Here is a 23,632-nt window from a genome sequence, read left to right as displayed (position 1 = left end):
AATGGAAGCTGGGGGCACGGTGATGATCACTACAAATGGGCACGAAACGAGCTTCTGAAAAATAAACTGAATCTGGACATGTCAAAACTGAAAGGACCATGCCACCCAATCTGACTTAATTTATTAATTCAATCTTAGTATTAGAAGGATTCAAACAGTTACTCTTCACGAGACACACTATTTTAAGTTTGAAATAGTATGCTAGAAAGGTCATGTCACAGCTGTAAGATCTCCTAGGACGCTCACCTGAAATATGTCGTTTATATGGTTAAATTCTTCTTTTGCGTATTCAAGAAACACTATAAGAAAAAATAGATTATATAAATACTCATAAGATTTAAGAACATTTGCTTTTATTGGATACTCCCTCCTTCCCTAAATATTCACGATTAAATTAAAATTACTATATACACCACCATGTGGACCAAATAAATATAGATACAACAAAAAAAATATTTTAATAGTTTATCAATTGTGGAAATATATTTTGACAAACCCACGTACACAGTGGCGGTTTACTTTAAACTATTTCAATACTCCTAGGCAATATTTGCAAACCGTTATCCATCCATTCTAAATTGTAGATTGTTTTTAGCATTATCTTAAGTTAAGCTTCTCTAGTTTTAACCAATTTTTAATAAAAATACATAATCATCTATAACATCAAAGTAGATTCATTAGATACACTCCTGAAATGTATTTCTATAGTGCATTTATTTGATATTTTAGATTTAATATGTTTTGTAAACTTTGTCAAAATAAGATAAGGTTGGATTAGAACACTTCAATTTAGAGGTTCAATTTATTCATAACTTTATATAATGTATAAGATATAAGATTTTAGGCTATACCAAAACATGGCCATACGGTTTCTCGGCCAGATCAAGATTAAGTGGTTTATATTTCTCTGCATTCTAATTCTTTGCCTTCCTTCTTTCTTGTTCACTGTCACCGTTCTTGCCCCAGCTGTCTCCAATGGCTCCCACCACACTTAACAATCAATGTATGTGTAAATCACAAGCTAATACCATCGTTTCTGGTTAGTTGGAGTGATTTTATTTGCTTGCTAGTTGAAACCAACCGTGAGAGGAAGCACACACAACGGAGGACTAACAATGGCCTCCTCGGATCAACAAGCTGGTAGCCGCCACGGGACGCCGCTGGTGTTCGACGAGGTACGGTGGGTGGTCCAGATCCGTCACTCTCTCCAGGACGACGACGCCGCCGCCGGCGACGACGATGACGACAACGGCATCCCGGTGTCCGTTTTCAACGTCCCCAAGCAGCTGCGTGTGCACAAGCCGGAGGCCTACACCCCTCAGTTCATCGCGCTCGGCCCCTACCACCACTGGCGTCCCGAGCTGTACGAGATGGAGCGCTACAAGCTCGCCGCCGCGCGCCGCGCGCAGAAGCGGCTCTGCGCGGGGCTCAAGCTCGACGGCGGCCTCGTCCAGCAGTTCGCGCGCCTTGAGCGCAAGATCCGCGCCTACTACCACCGCTACCTCGACTTCAACGGCGAGACGCTGGCGTGGATGATGGTCGTCGACGGCGCGTTCCTCCTCGAGTTCCTGCAGATTTACGCCGTCGCCGGCGACGGCGAAGGAGACGGCGGCAGGGCGCTGCGGAGGGTGTCGTCGAGGATGGCGCACCTCGTCGACTTCACCGGGAGGAAGTCCGCGCACAACCTCATCCTCCGCGACATGCTCATGCTCGAGAACCAGGTCCCGCTCTTCCTCCTCCGCAAGATCCTGGAGCCGCAGCACCCGTCGTGCGACGACGCCGGCGAGACGCTCGCGCGCATGGTCACCGGGCTCATGAAGGAGCTCTGCCCGTTCAAGATGATGGACAACTTCCCTGCTGGAGGTGCTCTACTACATACTCCTGCCGAAGCCGGCAGCAGATGACCCCACGGAGGAGGCCGACGCCGCTAACGGGACCTTCCGCGACGAGGGTTACGACATCGAGGAGCAGGCCGCGGACGGCGGCGGCGCGGACGAGCAGAAGACGGCGGCCGGCGGCTGCGAGTACGTCAAGCAGCTGTTCCTCGCCGTGTGGGGCATCGTGTCGGGGCTCAACACGGCCGGGCCTATGCGCTACGTGACGAAGCCGATCGAGTTTGCCATCAAGGCGCCATGGAAGATGCTCGCCGTCGTGCCGGGCGTGGGTTCCTTCATGTCAGGCGACGGGAGCAACGATCCCCGCGACCCGAGCTCGTCCGCCGCTGGCGCTGGGTACCTCACCCGTCCGCCGCTGATCGAGGAGATCATGATCCCCTCGGTGTCCGAGCTGGTCAACGCCGGGGTCAAGTTCCTCCCGACCTCCGGCGACCTGTCCACCATCGCGTTCGACGCCAAGACGGCGACGTTCCAGCTGCCCGTGGTGACCCTGGACTCCAACACGGAGGTGGTGGTCCGGAACCTGGTCGCCTACGAGGCGTCGGCGGCGTCGGGCCCGCTGGTGCTGGCGCGGTACACGGAGCTGATGAACGGCATCATCGACACCGACGAGGACGTGGCGCTGCTGCGGCGGCGCGGGGTGGTGCTGAACCGGATGAAGAGCGACGGCGAGGTGGCGAAGCTGTGGAACGGGATGACGCGGTCGGTGCGGCTCACCAAGGTGGCGTTCATGGACAGGACGATCGAGGAGGTGAACCGGTACTACAACTCGCGGTGGCGGGTGAAGACGAAGCGGTTCATGCGAAAGTACGTGTTCAGCTCGTGGCAGCTGCTCACTTTCGTCGCCGCCGTCATGATGCTGCTGCTCACCACGCTGCAGGCATTCTGCTCAGTCTACACCTGCTCGCGGTGGTTCGGCGCCGTCACCGTCGCTAAGGCAGGGTGATTTTAATTTCTACTCGTGCGCCTTTCTTGATCGGGTTACGCGACATGGTTTGCATGGGGGCTTGGCAATTTGCTGCTGTGCTTTTGATGTGCAAAGTAATTGGTTGTGACGATTTTTTACATTATTTGTAGCTCTGATGACTTCTGCAGTGCTAAACAGCACGTGTTAATCGTTGTGAGCTTTCGTGAAAATGGGTGAGAATGTGAGATAATCATACTCCTATGTATGTCCATTTGTAATCTACCTTGTTTCTTCTTAAGATGAAGTCATGAAGTAATTTGTTTATCTGTTGAACATCACGCCTCCTTTTTTTCTCAAATAGGCAAGAGAATTGTGTATCATTGCATTAAGAAGATATGATTTGAGTACAAAAAGACCGGCTTATAGTCGGGGAACCGTGAGGCTACATTTTAAAGTAACTATCAACTGCAAAAAAATGGAGTTTGGACTCTTAACCATCAGCTAACGCCCTTAACCCCAGTGCCCCTGCATCGATCCAGCAGGCAGCCAAAAATTCATACATCATGCACACAAGGTGCTCTGTTTCGTTTTAGAGTTAGGCATTTTAGCATGGGTAAATTAAATTGGTGTCATTACAACTATCGCAAATTTAAAAACTAATTAACATTAGTATTTGTGATATTGAAAACATGTTATTGCAAATTCCTGGGTACTTGAAACCTACCACTTCATACACTTGACGACCCTAGGGCCCATCTGGATGCGAACTAAATAGTCCCTGTTCTCCATGGTCATCCCATTCCCCCCGATCTATCTTCTCCCCCTCCCTCCCTCCGCCATGCAAACTTGCGTCGTTTGCCTCCCCCCTCTCACCGCTGCTATGCTCAAGCTTGCTACCTCCACGGACATACGTGTCACATCTTGTGCTTGTCCACACCGCCCGGTGGCGGCGCATGCTCGTGGACCTCTCTCTCTCTCTCAAGCAAAGAAGAGATGAGATGAGGAGCAGCCACAAAATGAGTTAGAGGGGACGCGTGTCATCCACTAGCATTGGGACGAGGGTGCGGCACTACGGATGCTGACGCATGGAGGAGGGCAAAGCACAACCATTGGCATAGGAGGAGAGTAGGGCCTACGAGAGCACAACCAGCGTTGGATCAGGCAGGACCGCAAGAGCGTCGGTGCCAGCTCTAGAAGAGAATGTAGAGCTCGTCTACCAATGTTGGAGGGGAGTACGAACCTCAGTCGGCTGTGTTAGAGGGGGTGAGATGGAGTGTGACCACTAGCATGAGTGGGGCGGGGACGAGACATGGCTCAGGATGGGCACGTGTGGTGCACGATGCGGTGTGTGGTCCCCGGTGTTGCGAGGAGGAGGGGCTATCAACGTGGCTTGAGCTCTAGGGCAGTGACAGGTCTAGGTCCTCATAGGATAGAGGCAACAATGTGGTCGGGTAAAGAGGCAAGGGCAGCGGTATGCTGAGTCCGCGAGGGGCAAGAGGTAGTAGCGCCAACGACCATGGGCGTGAAGGGTCAAGGACAACTGCCTAGGGCGCGATGGCCTCCATGGCTCAAGCTTTTGAAAGAGAGAAGAGAGCGGTGAGGATATGTCTTATAATGGGCCAATGGCAGTGGCACATGGAACCCGTGCATCGGTGAATGGAAGGACAAGGGAGTAGAGGATTATTTTTGTCTATGCGAAAATACGGTAGCCTAAGAGCGAGTCAAACCGAGTTAACGTGAATCCCAAATCTATAGGTAGTCATACCTCAGGTAGATGATGAATTATAATAGCATGCTTTTGAAGTATAATAGTAATAGTGGTTCTCCAATCTACCATAGTTGTAATGACATCAATCTAATTAACTCTTTTAGCATTTAGTGGGAGGAGTTCACTATTGGTCCGCTTCAAGAGATTAACTTGGGAGGGGGGGGGGGCAATCGAGCGTCTCAGGATGGATGACTCTGTAAAGATGACATGCGATGAACAAACAGTAAGGCGATAAGAGATTTGCTGGTCATGGACGATGGTGAACAATTAGTTTACTGGCGGTGTGACATAGTATTGGTGGATATAGGAGAGAGTATAATATATCTAACTAGAAAAATAAAAAATACTTAGTATCATATATTGTCTAACTAGAAAACCTAAAAATAATTTACACCATATAACTAAAAACAAACCTAAAAGCTAGAAAAGCCAGAAATAATTTACAAAGTTGGGATGGAGAAAGCACGTGATTTGTAGGAGTAATATTTAAAACAGAGGGCTTAGTTATTCCCATGTAAATCTTTTTGGTAATCAAAGTGACTTAGGCTTGAGAAATTTTTTAGATACCACGTACGATTAAAGATAACTCGCGCAAAGCATGCCGCGAGTTCCTAATAATCTTCCCGTCGTCACAACTTGTATTTCCTGAAAGAGACAATACGAAAACGAATTATTAGTTTAGAGCAACTCCAGTGGGCCTCCTAAACAGGCCCCTATTCTAAATTTTGAGAGTTTGAGTAAAAAAACAACTCTAATGGGCCTTCTATCTGGCCTCTTATTTTAGTAGGACTCTCAAATTCTAGTTTCAGACCCCTAAAAATAGGACCCCTATCCTCTCCCTCTCCCTCTCCCCCGATGCCCCCGATGCGGCCACCGCGCCCCGACGCGGCCGCGGCCACCACGCCCCGACGCCACGAATGTTCCAGATGCCCCAACATCAGCGGGTGCTTTAATTCGACCAGTTCTTCCAGATCGAGCTCGCGACGTTCCCCACAGCCATGCCACTGCGCTTCGCCGCCGCTCTGCTTCTTCTCCTGGCCACGGCGACGTCGTGGTGGTGGTTCGTAGAGGTCGCTGCTGCCGGCCGCGTCTTCAACGTCTCGGACTTTGGTGCCGTCGCCGACGGGCGCACAGACGATTCCGAGGCTTTCCTGCGGGCGTGGACCAAGGCGTGTGCGACACCGGGGAGAGCCGCGGTCGTCGTCCCCAGGGGCGATGTCACACCCTGGCTTTTAAAATAAGACCAGAGTCGTCATATGTGTACCCAGGAAGTCCACACATATAACAAAAGAATAGAAATATCAGAATCAATGTTATATATAGCGGAAAACATATTTATAATAACACTTACAAACATCAGAGTACGCGGAAACAGTAGCTAAACTTCTTAGGCTCCATTCTTCTTAGGGACGGTTGACTGGGGGCTCCGTACACCAAGCACTTCTGATATACTTCTAGAAAACTTCATGACATCTTTATCCTTCTTCTGAGCGGCACTTTACTACACACTGGGGGTGTGGGGGAAATAGCAAGGGTGAGTTCATGTCGAACTCAACAAGTACAGACGGAAAGTAATGACATGCAAGGCTTAAAACAAGGTAAAGCTGACTTGGTTTGACTGCGGTAGCATTTTAGTTGATCACTTTTAATTATGACTATTATTAGAACAACCTACTACTAATTATGAGTAGCATAAACTCAACCCTTTATTAGTGTAAGTAGTAATTAGCATCTTTTAAATGACTATCCTAATAATTATAGTAGCCCAGGGAATAACCCCAATTATTAACACAGGATAGCAATCCTGCCAACACGGAATAGCCATTCCGCCAAAACACGAGGTAGCAACCTCACCAAGTTCCGTCTTCAAGTATCCAGTGAATCCAATTTACTCATCAAGTGAGGGTCTGGGCCGCTCGTGACCGTGAGCACGGCTGATATATCAGTTTTACACTCTGCAGAGGTGTGCACGTTCACTCCAAGTCGTGATTCCCATTTGCCCGGGGTCATGACTCCCCAAAACACTGCCAAGGTGAGCAGGCAGGGTCTCACTACGAGACCTTTCACAGGGTCCAACTAATAGGATGCCACTCGCAAGTTTTCGTCGGGGCGCTCGACAGTCGATACCCATAGCCATGGCGTACCGAGCAGCCGCTAACTTAATATTCATTACCCAAGTTACTTCCTCACGCCTACCCGGAAAGTAACACCCTACTAGTGGAGGTCCTGCTAATTAGTCAAGCCAGAGCCATATAGCTTGGAGCTGCACGGTAAGTCCCAGGGGGCCGCTCCCTGACTAAGTCCTTACGGAGAGAAGAGACGGGTACGCCCGGCAAATCGGACCACCAACAGTACCCGCTCCCCCTGTCACCACCATCATCACGATGCTCGTAAGCATCCAACATCGCCATCACCGCAGTGACCAAAGGTTCAGCACAGTTTAAGCATCAAGTTAAGTAGAGAGTAATTCTTGTTTAAGCATGTGTATAAGATGAGTAGAGCAACTAAGCAAACCTAGTATAGCCTAGACTACCCATATACATAACCCCAGGTGAACAAGGAATGATAAGTAAAGCTAGTCATGTCCTTAGGGTTTGCATTCGTTGGACACATGCATGTAAAGTAAATGACATTAATAAGTAGGTTCAAAATGATCAAACGGTGTCTGCACTTGCCTTAATTCCCAGTGTATATCTGCTCAGAATTCTTTGACTTCTTTCTTCTGATCTCCAACTTCTGCTTCGACTGTCGGTCCTCAGCTCCTGGTCTTCACTGTTGACGAACCACGCTTCTACTCGTAGCAACCAAGCAACACAAATAGACAAACAAACAATCACTACTAAGAACAAACATCAATCACAAGTAAAGCTTTGAAAGGGCGCACTAACGACACGACTTATTGCTACGATCGAGACAACGCAAGAACGATTGAGAACGGAGCTACAATTAAATAGACACGACTATCGAGGATCGAAGTGTAACAGAGAAGACGACTATACGCTGGTCGTATTTTATTTAATGAAAAGAGATAATGGTTACTTAATTGAATTAACCAACTTATAAAGAATGGTAAAAGTCATGATTAAACTTTAGTCATATTTTATTTATAAACATTTAATATTTATTATATTACTTTATTATTTATAGTTAGATAATAAGGAATTAGTGACATAAGTTAAACAAGACATTTATGAACTGAGATTGGATTAAGTAGATCACAATTAAAAAGGTATTATGTTGGTATTAATAACATTAATATTTGTTTATGAAAAACCAAAGTTATAAACTTAAATTACTTGCATAGATTAGAAAGGCATTTAATTAGACACTAATCATTTTATATTTATGGCGAAAACCTAAATGGTCAAATGAGGTAACTATTACTGCTAAAGAGTAGTTTACGTCGATACGAACCTAATGTGACAAGAACGGGCTCAATCGGAATTAAAACGCGGATTCTATGGCCGAAACTAGGTCAGTGGCAAAACTGTGAATAAACAGAACTATTTTTCGTATTTTAAATAATTAAAACTGAATTTTAAAAGCATAAAGGACCAAATAAATAAATACTAACGGCGCCAGGGTCCTAACTGTTAAAAACAGGACCTAGATTTAATTAGTTTCGAACTACTTTGGACTGCGGGTTTATTTCAAAAAACGTCAGGGGCCTCTTTGCAAAATGGGCAGGGTCAACAGTGGTTCGCCGGCTGACCGGCCACGTGGCCGCGCAGGAGAGGGCCGGTCCATGGGCTGTTCGTGTGGACCGGGCCAGGGCATGGGTCCACCGGTCCACCGTGGACCGGCGAGCCGGGCGAGGCTCGCGGGCGGCGGCGGCGTGGTCCGCGGCGGCGGCACCAAGGCCGCGGTGCTCCGGCTCGCCGTGGCAACACTACGGGGCACGAGGGGCTGTGCCGAGGGCACGGGTGTGCCGCGCATGCCGAGGCGAGCGCGATGCGCGTGCTGGCCGTGCGAGGGGGAGGCCGAGGAGGATGAACCGCGCGGAGGGGCGGTTCGGCGGCGGCGGTGGAACTACGGCGAGCTTGTTCGCGCGGCAGAGAGGGGGAGGGAGGGAGAGAAAGGCACCGATGCGATCCTCACCTCGTTGCGAAGCTCGGGCAAGTGTTCTCGTTGTCGCGGTCCCGCGGACTCGTGAGATCGACGGTGGCGCGGAGCTCCACTCGACGGCGGCGGCAATGGCGGCGGCGCAGCGGGGCTAGGGCTCGAGAGATGCAGGTAGGGTTTCTAAAGGGGGGCGGGGTGCAGCCGAGGGTCTTTAAATAGGCTAGGGCGGCTCGGCGATCCTCGCAACGCGCGCAGCGCGGACGTCGGAGCCGGTGGTTGCGGCTGTTTCCGATACAGCCGGGGGTTAGGGATGACAGGTGGGTCCCACTCGCGGGGCCCACCTGTCAGCGGGCGGGTGCAGGGTAGGAGGCAGGCGCGTGGGGGCTGGGCCGCGGCCTGGCTGGTGCGCGGGCGAACTGGGCCAGAAGCGCTGGCGGCCCACGCGGCAAGAGAGAGAGGTGGGGGGGAAGGGAGCTGGGCCGGGGAAGAATGGGACGGCCCATAGAGGAAGAAATCCCTTTTTCTTTTTATAAACATGATTTCTAAACTATTTTACTAAACCAAATTTCAAAACCCTTTTTAATTCCTAATTTAAGATTATTTAAGAGCTTGTTTTCCTTACTACTTTTAGAACAAAACATATTTTCTTAATAACACATTTTTAAATTGTTTTTCAACTCAATTATAAATTAGTTTTCAAAAAGGACTTTTAGTGTTTTATTTTTCCGAAAACCGAAAGGACTTAATCGTGGCTCGCTGGAAATTTTATAATTCATTTTTGTCACACAAGCCAAACAAAGCTAGGGCACAAAGCACACAACAACAAACAAAACACTCATCACTTATGTTTATAAAAGTTTTAAAATTCCACATTTTTCTCTCTTTTTGAATTCAATAATTAAATAAATCTTGGAATATTTTAGAAAAAAAATTTAAATTCTTATTTAATTTAGTGTTTTCTAATAACAATCCAAAATTAAAAATTTTGGAGTGTTATAGGCGACTACCTGCTGCACCCGCTGGTGTTCCGGGGCCCGTGCAAGGGCTACGTGGAGGTCCACGTCGCCGGCGTCCTCCGCGCGCCGCCGGGACTCGCCGCCTTCCGTGGCTGCCGCGAGTGGGTCCACTTCTCCAGCATCGATGGGCTGCTCGTCACCGGAGGCGGCACCTTCAATGGCCGCGGCGCCACGTCGTGGCCACTCAATCAGGAGGAGGCGTGGACGCCGCGGTGGACGCGGCGATGGACAGCTACGAGGCCGCGCTGTCGCGGCTGCTGGTGGAGGCCGACGAGCTGAGGATGGCGACGTCACAGACGCTGCGCGGCAAGCGGTGGAGATGTGGCGGCGGACAAGCACCTGCGTGGACGAGAGGGCGCCGAGGGGGACGCTGCGGCGGCGCCGAAGCAGCGGCGGAGGAAGCCCCGGGTAGCGTCGGGCGTCTTGGAGGTTGCGTTGGAGTTGGACTCAATTTTGGGCTCCTATTGTATGTAGCCCAGCATGCAAATGAAAAAAATAGGAGCCAAATTTGCATGCTGGGCTGGAGTTGCTCTTAGTCCAATAAATAGAATAAGGTTTGCTTGCAAGGGTCGATCTGACATTAATAATTCAAGATGTGTTTTGTATAGAGGTTGTTGGACTGGGCCGTATCCGCAAGGCAGACAGATACGTGTCAGCTCTAAAAAAATTAATGTATCCAATATTCATAAAAATAGGGGGGAGGGGAAATCAGATACTTTGAGGATACTTTAATTATCAGCGGCATATCGGATATAGTAGAATAAACATAGAATATACTAATGCTCCATGTTTAGACAGATATTTATATTATTTAGAATATACCATTAGCTTATATTATGTTCAATGTTTTTATGTTTCCCTGTGTTACGTTTTCCTTCTAAACACCTATTATATTTTCCATGTGTTTTTCCATTTCTCTGTTTCTATCATAAGTTCATAACACCCTCTTTTATTCCAGCGGTTTTTTTTTTTTACATTCTTCTGCTTTATATTTCTGTGTTCCATACAGACAAAGAGTAGTACTTGTAGGACGTGATTGTGGGCTGTGTTGACTTCGATCATTGTACACCAATATAATGAACCACAGGCCACAGCGCATAGCTAGAAGGTGGCCGATCGAGAGAGGATGGACGCTAGATGGCCGAGCTGCCGTGGCGCGCAGAGCTGCGCAGGGTCGACCTCCGCGGCGGCGTCCGACCGGGCGCGCCGGGTCGGGTGGAAGCCTGCATGCGCTGCGGTGGCTGCAACTGCATCCATGGAAGAGCTCGGCAGCCTGCGCATCTAGGAAGCCACGAACGCCGTCACGCCGGCAAAGTCCACGCGTTCACCAATCTAGCTCGTTTGGCCCCATGGAGACAGTGCTTCTGGTACGCAAGGATATACCGTATGCTCTTGCAGAATACTCCCTCCATTGACTTACAATTTGGAACGAGAGAGTATATCTGAATTTTGCTGTCATTATGCTGCCTGCTATATATAGCGATCCATGTGATGTTTGCATTGCAGCGACACGGCAGAAGCGTTTGGCAAGGGCATGCTGGACTTAGAACCACACAGTGCAGAAGATGGTTCTGCAGCACGAAGGACTGCAGCATGGTGACCAGACCACGATCGCGCAGCACGAAAGTAGTAGACTGTCATACCGAGTCATCTCTAATAAATTTTAATCAATTTTGTTAAAAACTTTGATGTGCAAATATGAGGCTCTAAATTATATAGGTACCTTGACTATTGACATGGGTTGTAATACTAGGTTATCTCAAACAAATTTTAGTCAAATTAGCTAAAAATAATGTGCGATCACAATATATATATATATATATATATATACTATGTCTAGGTTTTGAAGTGATCTAACATGTATCTATAATAGTTTTGTCATTACTGGATCATTTTAGACGCATTTAGATTTAATAACAGTTTTGGTTGGACTCGACATGAGTCATCCTGTGTTGTGTACAATTGAACTTCATGTTTTAATTGAATATTTCTATATGGATCTGAATTCTAATATATTATCTTGTCTAATTGTACCCAATCAATCTCTACTTAATCGCCAAGCACTATATCTATACATAATAATAAATTGTGAAAATTTCAGTTCACCATATCTTTATATGTTCACCATGTCTTTCATCAGTATCCGTGTATATATATAGGTATCTTTATATGTTCATATCTTTCATCAGTATCCGTGTATATGTAGGATTATATGTGATTTACAATTAGCAGTCTACAGTGTCCCTATACGAGTCCATCGACCGGGCTTTCAAAAGGCAAAATTTCAATCTCTTTTTTGTTCGGAACTATTTTTCGTCTGGCCTCTCCCGTGAACCAGCTTGAACTCGCTCAATAAAGGGTGGCGATGCTCCGGCTGGCCGGCTCCTTCCCTCGTCTGTCCTCTCCCTTTCCCGTGCTTCTCCCCAGCCCTCGCCGCGTCCACGCTCTCGCGTCGCCGCACTCTCCTCCTCCTCCTCCTCTCCTCCTTCGGCATCGGGGCCTTCTCCTGTTACCGTGGTGCTTCCTTTGTAGAGATGGCGGCAGCGCCGCCGGTGGCCAAGAAGGTGCTGTGCCATATCATCGAGCATGGCAACGTCCGCGTCGACAACTACTACTGGCTCCGCGATGACTTCCAATCCGACCTGGACGTCCTCGCGCACCTCTGCACCGAGGACAACTACACCGCCGCCATCATGTCTGGTCAGTCAGGGACTTTGTAACGCCAGATGCATCTGCGCTCTATCGTTTTGACGTCACAAGCGGTGCTTCCAACTTACCTGATTAATTTGTGCTGTTGTTATTATTATATTATCTTTTGGAAATTGGAATGTAGCTGTATATCGTCTGTTCAGACTTCTATCAATCTCAATTGGCAGATCTCGCATTGAATTTGGATACAGTCCTCGCGGTCCGCGTGGGGAAATGTTGTATACGGGGGCATACGCCATACGTCACTTTCAGAGTATTCAAGTTGAGGCAATCTTTTGCTAATTTTCTATGCAAGATTAGTTTTTTATTGCTCTAACATTTGATACGAGCCTTGAAATTATTTGGTCTTAGGTTAGACAAGACACAACTAAATCCAACAAAAAATAGCAGCCTATTATTATTGATAAGAGCACCATACAATAAGTACTATCCATATGTCTTGTTGCAACGCACGAGCATGTTTTGCTAATGAAAAACTTAAAGCCTAACACCAAGACCTGCCGAGCTAAAGTGGGTAGCAACTAACGTCTTAAAGGACCATACCCAATCAATAAACATGGGCTTAGGGCCGGGGGATAGAGAACCATTCCCATCCCTGCCAAATCCTTTGGGATGTCTTTTCCCTTATTTATATCTCAATGGGAGGAGAATAAGCCCATCCCCCATAGATAATATAATTCCCATGGGAAATTGAGATCGGGGCCCTATTGACATCACCATCAATCCATCTTCTTGGCATCAATTCCATCTGACTAGTTTCAAAAAAAAAATCCATCTGACCTCCTTAGTTATTCTGAAAGTCCTATTTTTCCTCTCAATCGAAAAACCTGATTTGTAAATCCATCTAACTTTTGAAACCATCTAATTATTTACCTTATTGAGTGGTTTTGGAAATGATTTTGGCTGATGTGGTAGGCGGGAGTCGTTCTACGTGGCATCCCATTAGTCCCACCTCAAAAAATCAACTTTTTTGATAACTCAAGTGATCAATTAGACTTTACAAAAAACGCTACAAAAATATATCTATTATTTTAAAAATATTTAAATCAAATAAATTAATATTAGAAAAGATTAAATCAGATTTTAGTATTTTTAAATAAAAACTTTTTCTAAAATATATTTGGATAGTGTTTTGGAAAATTATTTCAAGAGTTTTTTTATAAAGAGTCTAATTTACTCACGGAACTATCAGAAAAAACAATTTTAGTTCCCTTGTGGCTGTCGTGGAGTCATATCAACCAAAACCATTTCGAAAATCGTTCAGGATTAGGAAGAAAAACCAGGCAGTTTGAAAAATCAAGGAGTCTAAAAGTCCATTTCTTTAATTAAAAAAGACAAATCAGAACTTTGAGAGCATCCCCAACTATTTTGCATAGTTTATTTGGCAAAAAAAAAGAAAATTTGCCAAGTCCTAAAAATATGGCAAAGATGAAAAAAGACAATCTCTAATGGTTTGACATTAATAACTTGGCAAAATAGAAAATTATGGACCCACAAATTTTTTTTGCCGACCTCTTTTCCTCCTCGCGCGCCGGGTGATCTTTGTGACATTTGTTTGCGCCGAGGTTGCTCGCGTAGGGTCTTTTTGAGTTTTTGTGCGTGGCCGGGCCGAGCCCTTGGTGGCTACAGTTCTTGCCGACAAAGCGATGGCCGGCACAATGGATCGCCCATGCACTCCTCACCGATGGCGCAAACTCAAGGTACAATGGATCGGAGGCAATCTATATCTCTTATATAGATAAACTCCACTAGCTAATTCTCTTGACATGCAAAGCATCTACATCATCATCCACTAGAGCATCCCACTAACTAATGCTCTTGTCATGCAAATTGTCCACATCAACATCTACTAAATCATCCCACTAAAATATTACCCCGTCAGGCAAAGTGTTCACATCATTATCCACTAATAAATTGAACTAACACATATCATTTATCGTACATCTATGTTATTCATATTAGCAAACCACATTATTTTCTAACATATATTTAGTTGTCCATGCTAGAATACTAAAGAATCATCCACTAACATATATTATGATAGTATAATTTTACTGGTAATTTCCGTAACAACGCGGGGGTATTCTCCTAGTACGTAAACAATTGGGAGGACATCTGGAGTACCTGCAGTTGATGTTCCGTCCGTGATCAGTTCGGGGCAAAAACTGGTGGCAGGAGATCAGAACACCAGGTTCCGTCCGTGGCCAGTTCGCGGCAAGAAGGACGCGGACTTCACGCCAGGTTAGGTTTCAAATACCAAGTGCGGACGGTCTAGCATATATACCAATCATTTATTTCTACTTGTTAAATTAATAAAATTACAAAGCTAATTGTTAAATTATTGAATATATTTTTTTATGATTTTTTTTAAATATATGAATACAAGATTTATTTGCAAAACGGTTGAAAAATGCTCTTACATTAGTTGTTTGATTGAGATCAAACGGAACTTTTCCTTGAAAACTTTCGAGCCCACGGGCAGGTCAGCCGCACGGGCCCATCACGCCTGCTAATAATAATCCTTGATCCACTCCACTGCGCCGGCGCGGCCCACAAAAAATCTGCCGCCATCACATCGCAATTCGCAAGCCCTGAGAGAGATCTCGGCCACACGCCGGCCGGTGCCGCCGACCGTCGCCATCGAAAGCTCTGTTTACATCCACTTTCCCCGCTTTTCTTCCCACCTCCGGGCTGCCTCCGGTCCTCCTCCACCCACGCGTCCGTGCGCAGACGGCCCCCCACCGCCACCAACCCAACCCAGCTCCAAGCGAAGCCCATCGCAGCTCCCAAAGTTCCAAGCCCACCCGCCACCGACCACCGTCCGGCGGGGGCGCCCTCGGACAGCCGTCAGGCGTACTGTGCAAACCCCCTCATAAAAAACCCACACCGACCCGCGATCCCGAGTCCCGACCGCAGTTCCCCCTCCCCGTCCCACCTCCGGGCCTCCACTGTAGTGTACATCCACCGCGCACGCTGCCGTCTGCTCCCCTCAGCGAGCGAGATCGATGCGGGGGCCGGCGTCAGTGAAGGCGGGGAGCCGGCCGCCGTGGCTGGGTCTGGGTGCGGCGGCGTGGGTGCAGGTCGCGGGCGGCGCCAGCTCCACGTTCGCGCTCTACTCGCACGCGCTCAAGGTCGCGCTCGGCGCCGACCAGAGCCGCCTCGCGCTGCTCGGGGTCGCCTGCGACGTCGGCGAGAACCTCGGCCTGCTCCCCGGGGTGCTCTGCAACCGCCTCCACCCGGCCCTGCTCCTCCTCATCGGCGCCGGCGCCTGCCTCCTCGGCTACGGCACCGCCTGGCTCCTCGTCTCCGGCGTCGCGCCCGCGCTGCCCTACTGGCTGGTGAGCTGCCGACCCCCACTGTCGATCTTCGTTTTGCTAGTGCTTCTCATCAATTTACTGACCGATTTTTGTTTTGCGAAAGACATTAGTGTTCGATTTTTAAGATCCAGTTTATGCGTTTGTGAAACGGAAGTTGAGTTACTCTAAGTTTTTCGTGGAAGGCATTGTTTTGTGGCAAGTTGTCGCTTTTTTTTGGCACTTTTGCGCTGTGCAAGTAAACATAATAAATGGATTATTATTATATGCTGGTGCTGGGATTTATTCTCCATTACTATATTACTCTAAAAATATGGTGTAATCTTGAGGGAAAATAGATGTCTATTTCTGAGATTCCATAAACAAAAGGGGGCAGTCTACGTGCCATACATCTTATGGTGTACTAAGCTTGAGGGAAAATAGATGTCTCTTTCTGAGATTCCGTAAACAATGGGGACAAGCTGCCTGACAAACGCTAGCAAACAAGTTCTGACTGCACTTGGGTCAATAAAAATGCAGCATTTCACTGCAATAATGCACGTATTTAGGACTTTTACACGCCAGATCTCACTGGAGGATCGGGTGTTCTAGGATTAGCACCACTCTTCTTTCCCCTTTAAGGCTTTAAATGACGTTAGCTTTTTGCTAGTTTCAACTTGAGACAAACTTTGTCACCTACTCTAAGCAGTGTATTTCCAGTCTGGGATTTATTTTATTGGACATATAGTGTAAATTGGCTAATGACCCTACTTACAGATATGGTTTGCGTTATGTCTTGCTACCAATGGTGGTGCATGGTTGGCGACTGCCGTTCTAGTGACCAACATGAGGAACTTCCCACTCAGCAGAGGTGCTGTTGCTGGCATTCTGAAAGGGTACTCGGGTTTAAGTGCAGCTGTTTACACCGCAGTATACACTGGAGTGCTCCGTGATTCTCCCATCAACCTTTTGCTCTTTCTCACTCTGGGAATTCCTGCTGTGTGCCTTCTGGCAATGTACTTTGTTCAGCCTTGTGAACCCTCTCTGGTGGAGACGAATGCAGAGCAAGTCCATTTTTTATTTGCACAAATGGCGAGCATTCTTCTTGGGGTTTATCTGGTTGGGGCTACGATATTGGATCATGTCGTGACTCTCAATGACATTATCAACTATTCTCTGCTTGTCATTATGGTTCTTCTCATTTTTGCTCCCCTGGCAATACCATTGAAGATGACTTTATTCCCAAAGAAAAAACGTCCATCAGATTCACACTCTCCAACAAATGATAATGATCACACAGAAGCACTTTTGCCTTCTTCCTCTGAATCAAACCTTGGTAATCTTGAAGAAGATGATTCCTTTGACATTGATATTCTCTTAGCCGAGGGCGAAGGGGCTATAAAGCCGAAGAGAAGAAGACCAAGAAGGGGAGAAGATTTCAGGTTTCGTGAAGCAATACTGAAGGCCGATTTCTGGCTTCTCTTTGCAATATGCTTTGTTGGGATTGGATCTGGAATCACTGTTGTTAATAATCTAGCACAGATAGGAATTGCTGCAGGTGCTGTCGACACAACCATCTCACTCTCTGTCTTCAGTTTCTGCAATTTTTTTGGCCGGCTGGGAGGTGGTGCTGTTTCTGAGTATCTTGTCAGGTAATAGAATATCTTATATTTTCTCAACTATTTACTCTTTCAGATAATTGATTCCATGTGATGGGCCATTCTTGGCTTTAATAGCTGTACCAAATTTCACATTGTTTTTTGGCCTAGTGGGCACTGACTACTGAGAGATATCTGGTTGCGAACCAATGTGTCTTTATAGCTCCTAACTGCTCAAATTTATTAACCATGTTGACCCCTCTTTGAATTATTAGAAAATTGCATTGCAGTCTCAAGTTTTGAATTTCTGTCCTGAAGAGAAGTTCAGTAGCAGCCCTATGGTTGATTTATCTTTTAATGCATCTCCTCTCATGTTAGTCAATAGCTTGGGTAAAAATTGTGAATAGGGAACATGAAAGCCTGACAAACTAGTGATGGGTCTATTTTCTGAAGGCAAACAGTAATGAAAACCTGAATCCCATGTGTAAAAACATGTAGGGTGTGGCTTTCTTGTTGTGACTGATAGACATGTGTTTGTTGAAATTCGAAATTGTGGCCACTGCATCCTCGGGTCAACTTACAGGCTTCTTTTGCAGGTCCAGGACACTTCCACGAAGTGTTCTGATCATATGCACCCAAGTAGTGATGATAATTACATACCTGCTCTTTGCATTGGGTCAGCTTGCCACACTTTACGTCTCTGTCGCCTTACTCGGGATATGTTATGGTGCCCTGCTGTCCGTGATAATCTCAACCTCATCAGAGCTCTTCGGACTAAAGCACTGGGGAAAGATATTCAACTTCATCATATTGGCAAATCCAGTAGGCGCATACCTGTTTAACACCCTTGCGGGATATGTCTACGATCTCGAAGTGGCAAAGCAGCATGCCACAACATCAGGGTCGGATATTGCATGCCATGGCCCTAATTGCTTCAGACTCACATTCTGTGTCCTCTCTGGCGCGGCTTGCTTGGGCACATTGCTGAGCGTGGTTCTCACAGTGAGGGTCCGGCCAGTGTATCAGATGCTCTATGCGGGGGGATCCTTCAGCCAGCCCAGGAACTCTGGACATTGAGGGACGACGATACGGAGCTGTAGTGTTCTCTGCATCTACATTAAATCCATATGATGTCTGAATAGTTTGATAATGATCTATTGTAATTCATGAGCACGCACCTTATTTCAGTGCTCTGTGTTCTAATTTTGGGTCCCTTTTGGTCTACTATGAAGAGGGGGCGATGGTCACGTGCAGCTATTTGTACCAGATGCTCGTGCTGTTGCTCCAGGTTAATGTGCTGAGGCCTGAATTTTAGGTGTGCATAACTGAAATCCCTACTTATGTAGAACGCTGGTGCTTGTATATTGATAAGACTCTGCATCTTTCTCCAAATCTGAAATAAACTGCATCTCAGGTCTTAATCATGCTATCTTTAAAACTTGGTTTACTTGTGGCCTTGAACTGGGGCAGTGGTCGGCAAGTTAACAGGTCAGCATCAGCAGTTGATCACTGAAATTTTTGAACAGGGTAGTGGTTGAGATCTGACCAGGGTTGGCCAGCTAACCTTTGCTGAATCCGACAGATCTACATCCGTGCATTCAGCAGACGCCATGTCCCCAGTTTGAATCTTTGAGTGGAGCGGCGACTGTCAGTTCAGATCTGGACGATACCTCGGCTCATTTTTGGCGCCACGCTTTGTTTTTTGTCTCGGTTTGGGAACATGGCCCTCTATCTATTCCATCCTGTTGTCGGGGCTCTACACTAACGACAGACGTGTAGTAGTTACTAAAATATTTTCACAGCAGGAACGAAAATGCTGCAGGCATTTCTGATCGTTATGAACTCATGATCCGATCTCACAAGGAACGAGATCCAACAAGGTTCATCATGTGTGCGTGAACATGGATCGATTAATTCCAAGCTCAAATTTTCAGAGAATGACACATGGCATTATTTTTCACACTCATTTACACAGACAGTAGCAATAACAGTAACAGGCAGCAGGTAAGTGACCACTGACCAGTGGCCAACTGCCCATCATGCACGTTGTCTTCGCTCGCTGTACGTACACGGCTGGATGGCGAGCGCGTCTCGGCTAAGTGGGCTTGAGATCCTGGAACATGGACTCCCACCGCATCTCCTCGCCGACGTCCACCACCACCACCTCCACGTCGCTGCCGCTGCCGCTGCCGTCGTCCTCGTCGCAGCTGCAGACGTCCGTGCTCATGAGGCAGGCGGCTATGGACCCAGCGGGCGCGGGCAGCGTCCTGCCCGCCGCGCCGTTGCCGTTGCTCCGCCACTTATCGGCGCGGCTGTTGGTGAGCAGGATGGGCCTGCTGACGACGTGCGTCGGCATCATCGGCAGCGCCGGCAGCGGCAGCTTGCCGCCGCCACGGACCGCCACGGGCGACGCGATCTTGGTCCAGCTGCTGTGCGCGACGACCTTCCCGCCGCGATGGTGCCGCAGCAGAGGTGGCAGGCGCGGCGTGGCGAGGACGGGGACGGGGACGGGGACGGCCGCCGCGCGGTCCCGGTCCCGGGCGCGGGACGACACGGAGGCGCGGAGGCGGCCGAGCGCCGAGCGCGCGGACCGGTGCACGGCCGCGGCGAGCAGCCTGGTGGCGCGCCACGGCAGCGCGGTGATGGCGCCGGCGGCGGCCACGGCGGCCCTGCCGCCGTGGGAGGAGGAGGACGACGAGGGATCCTTCCTGGCGAGCTTGAGGATCTCGAGGCGGTGCTTGGCGACGGCGACGCCCATGCTGAGGAGGAACTCGTGGTCCATGTGGCGCACGTCGGCGGCGCCGAGCTCGTTGCGCGCGAACACCAGCGCGTACTCGAACGCCACGTCCGGGTGCAGCCCCGCCCTGCAGAGCCACGCGTACCAGTCCATTCCCGCTCCGGCGGAGCGGAGCGGTCGGCGCGGCGCGCGCGCGAGCGGCAGCAGCAAGTGAGCGGCAGCAGCAAGTGAGCGGCACTGGGCCGATGGACTGGCTGGCGGGTGGCGTCACGCCACGTGAAGCCGATTTCCTTATAAAAACGGGCGAGCGCCGGCCGGGGCGAGAAGTTGTTGGCGTCTGTTGGCTTGGATGGTGGCAGACTGGTGCCGCCGTGCCGGTGCACCGTGCACGGACCGGTGGGCCGCCCACCCACGGAAGAGGGGGGGCGCGTGCGTGCGGGCGCCCGTTTCGTGGGGATCAGGTGGCGGATACGTGCGCCAACGAGCCGGATCATCCGGAGTGCCGGAGACGCCGGGTGCGCCGCACCGGCAGCGGCAGGCAGTTCCTGCAGCACCGCACCATGTGCACAGCTTCGGGCCTCAGTTCATGCTTTCCGCGCCGCTTGCCACACCACGCAGGTGGCGATTCGAGGCCTTGGGCCGGACCAAAACACATCGTAGTGGCTGGATTCGGGGTCGCCCGGCCCAACCAAACGAGTCCCCTCCTCCTCCTCCCGGGTGGCGAGAGCCCGCGAGCCCATGACGAGGTGGCGAGCTGCTCTTCGGCATCGACGCGACGATTGAAAGATGATATTTCTAAAAAAGAAAAAGCAATTAAAGATGATGCGTCGATTGAACAAAACCAAAAAAAAAAATATGAGGAACACAACTGCATCTCCTTGTGTTTGTATGCTAGTATGCTAGCATTTCCTCTCCATGTCCTGTCATTTGGTACTCCATGTACTTCTGTCGTGAGTGACTCGTATGAAAAAGAAGAAACAAAATAAACAAATGAAAGACAAACGGGGGACGGAAAGCATGAAGAGTATCCGAAAATAAACTCGGCACAAGTACGATACAACCAAATGTGAAATGTGTCCATCCAACTATATATGTATATATAACAAAGCTGTAATAAATTGGAACAAAGCTGTAGAACGTTCTTACGCTTTATTACACTCTACCGGTGCTTCCCTCTGGAAGCTACGGAGTACATTCCAGTAGCTGTAGATCGCGTGCCCCGGCTCGATGTAAACTAGGGGCTTGTTTAGTTGTGATGAGGATATCGTCACGCTAGACACATTGACACTATTGTTTTTTTAAGTTGCAATTTATCTCTAACTTAGCTTTCACGTTATTCTCGAATTTAGCACATACAATATCAGTGTTTTAATCATAACTTCTTTATACGACATCGAAACAGAATGATCTTGGACTCATTGGAAAGGAGACGACGACGACGCCGTCGTTTTGAATCTGGCCCCAGCTCCAAATCATCCGTGGAATAATCTGTGTGGCCACGACAAGGTGCTGCGTCAGCTATTTTGGGCCAACTTGGCCATGTATCGAGTCGGGCCTTAAGCCCAAGTTGTGAGCGCCTCTCCCTAGTGGCCTCCAACCCTAGGATACATCTCTTTTATATTCCACGCAACCGCCGCTGTTTAGACTTGAGTTTTGTTTAGAGTTTAGTTTTCCATCGAAAAACTAAATTGTTCATTGTAACTATGGTGACAAATCCTTTTATAGTGATCCAGGACCCCGTTCTTGATCTCCCCCAGTGTGTCGATTAGTCCTTTGGAACCGAGTTCTCGAACCCTCCATTGATATTCGCGTCATTCATATTTGTAATTTCAGATTGTATGTTTATACCTTCTTGCTTGTGTTCTTCGATTCGCTTGCAGGAACAGCCTTCTTGGCAAGGTCAATCAAGTTGTGCTGGGTTGATAACCAACAGAGAGTGGTGTAATGGTTGCAGGGTTCGAATCGTGTCTGATTTGAAGCCGGATCGCCAACGTCGAGATCTCCACAAATCGAATTTACCATCTACCTCTCGGAAGATTGAGTCTGGTCCTCATCAATTGGTATCAGATATTTCAGGTTTACCACGAGGTATAATCTCGTTTGCCATAGATTCATATTTGTTCATTACCTAGAGTCCACAAAAAGCCAAAAAAATAGTTTAATTTCCGCTGTCCTATCACTCGTTGTGTCTTGCAATTTTGTTTTCAGATTTGCTTTGTTGAGTTTGTGTCCATGGTTGAGTCTAGTTGCTGATTTCAATTGTGTTCGTCGTCGTAGTTCAATGCACCGTTGTTGTTCTTTGTTTCCGCCGCTATCCCATCCACCGTTCGCACACAACAAGCCAAAGCCACCACATTACTCGACTTGCTGAAAGCCCTAGTTTGGTTTTGGATAATTAACGAAACCCTAGTACTAACCTTTATACTAAGTGTGTGTAGACTTAATGAGGTTGGTACATGCCAAGTGATGAGGCAAGAGATGATCATGGTGATAATGGTGATGACCTCAAGATGATCAAGTGCTCAACTTGGAAAAGAAGAAAGAGAAAATCAAAACCCTATGGAGATCAAGGCAAAGGTATTGCTTAGGGTTTAGTTTTGGTGATCAAGACACCATAGAGAGTGTGATCATATTTAGGATAGATAGCCGTACTATAAAGAGGGGAATTTTTTGGCTAAGCGGTTATCGAGTGCCACTAGGTGTCATTGTTCATGTGCATGCATTTAGAATCTAGTGAGTTAACTTAACTTCTTTAAAGAAAATGTTTGTGAAAATGCTAACACACTTGCACTTGTTGGTACACACTTGGTGGTGTTGGCATACTTTTAGAAGGAGGTAGAGTTTGTAGGGTAGAGAGGGTTTGGATTCCTCTCTCCATCCCGCCGAGCAAGCTCGGCGGGATTCGACGTTTTTGAGAAAATGAAATGCATATTTTCTATTGCGCCGGTAGAAAGTTTGGAGAAGTCGCCGGAGTGTTTCTAAAAAAACACTCACCGGACGCTCTGACCGTATGGCACCAGACGCTGAACCTGCGCATCCGGTGAGCGAAGATAGCAGCGTGCACCGGACGCTGAGCACCGGACGCTGCTGCGCCTATTGGCCGCTACTGCGTTTGCCTGCGTGCTTCGCGCTTAGCACCTGCTGCTGTCTTGCTACGGCGCGAGCGTGCAGCCCCGCATCTCGACAGCTTGTGCATGGGGGTCCATTCATCTCCATGCATGCATGCGTGTATCATAACCTGGTGGTGCAAAACACCTAGTTGTGACTGAATTCATTGGGTGTTGGTCCGCTGTAGTATTTTACATGCGTGTACTTTTAACTATAAAATGCGTGGCCATTTTGGCACTGATCGCTCGTTGCGTGCATGCTGGCCGACTACTGGAGGTGGCCCATATAACAAGAGATAGACATCGATAATGGGTGAACAATGCAGCGTGAATGCTCGTGAGTGAGACTGTGAGAGTGTGTGCGGATACAACATATATACTGTAACCAGGTGAAACAATTGAAAAATACCTTTGCAACATGTATATATATATTGAACCGAGGAGGTTTTCTCCCCCATTCCCATGCACAGTGCACATGGAAATACAGCGGGCGCCGGGTTCATTGGTGGACCCAAGGGGGGGCTGGGGTGGCTGCAGCCC

At 48.1% G+C, this 23,632-nt stretch overlaps 2 protein-coding genes and 1 pseudogene across 2 annotated transcripts; 2 read left to right on the top strand and 1 right to left on the bottom strand.

Annotated features, from left to right (window-relative positions):
* Positions 878 to 3,135, top strand: LOC8065396 (annotated as a pseudogene).
* Positions 15,014 to 18,672, top strand: LOC8076194 (protein NUCLEAR FUSION DEFECTIVE 4). Its single transcript, XM_002437902.2, has 3 exons — positions 15,014 to 15,695; positions 16,428 to 17,302; positions 17,845 to 18,672. Exons 1-3 carry the CDS (start codon positions 15,363 to 15,365, stop codon positions 18,323 to 18,325), a joined length of 1,689 nt encoding a protein of 562 aa, XP_002437947.1. The 5' UTR covers positions 15,014 to 15,362; the 3' UTR covers positions 18,326 to 18,672.
* LOC8065394 lies at positions 19,141 to 20,351 on the bottom strand. The gene has a single exon (XM_002436552.2). The coding sequence runs from the start codon at positions 20,136 to 20,138 to the stop codon at positions 19,344 to 19,346; it is 795 nt and encodes a 264-aa protein (XP_002436597.2). The 5' UTR covers positions 20,139 to 20,351; the 3' UTR covers positions 19,141 to 19,343.

The sequence above is a fragment of the Sorghum bicolor genome, chromosome 10 (assembly GCF_000003195.3).
Source record: "Sorghum bicolor cultivar BTx623 chromosome 10, Sorghum_bicolor_NCBIv3, whole genome shotgun sequence".
In the NCBI taxonomy this organism is placed as follows: Eukaryota; Viridiplantae; Streptophyta; class Magnoliopsida; order Poales; family Poaceae; genus Sorghum; species Sorghum bicolor.
This window is presented reverse-complemented; position numbering and strand designations above follow the sequence as displayed.

Bases quoted from the DNA above. Each gene is read 5' to 3' on its own strand.
- LOC8065394 (XM_002436552.2), bottom strand. From the start codon at position 20,138: ATGGACTGGTACGCGTGGCTCTGCAGGGCGGGGCTGCACCCGGACGTG.
- LOC8076194 (XM_002437902.2), top strand. From the start codon at position 15,363: ATGCGGGGGCCGGCGTCAGTGAAGGCGGGGAGCCGGCCGCCGTGGCTG. The intron at 15,696-16,427 runs GTGAGCTGCCGA...CCCTACTTACAG, and splicing joins CCGCGCTGCCCTACTGGCTG to ATATGGTTTGCGTTATGTCT. The intron at 17,303-17,844 runs GTAATAGAATAT...CTTCTTTTGCAG, and splicing joins GTTTCTGAGTATCTTGTCAG to GTCCAGGACACTTCCACGAA.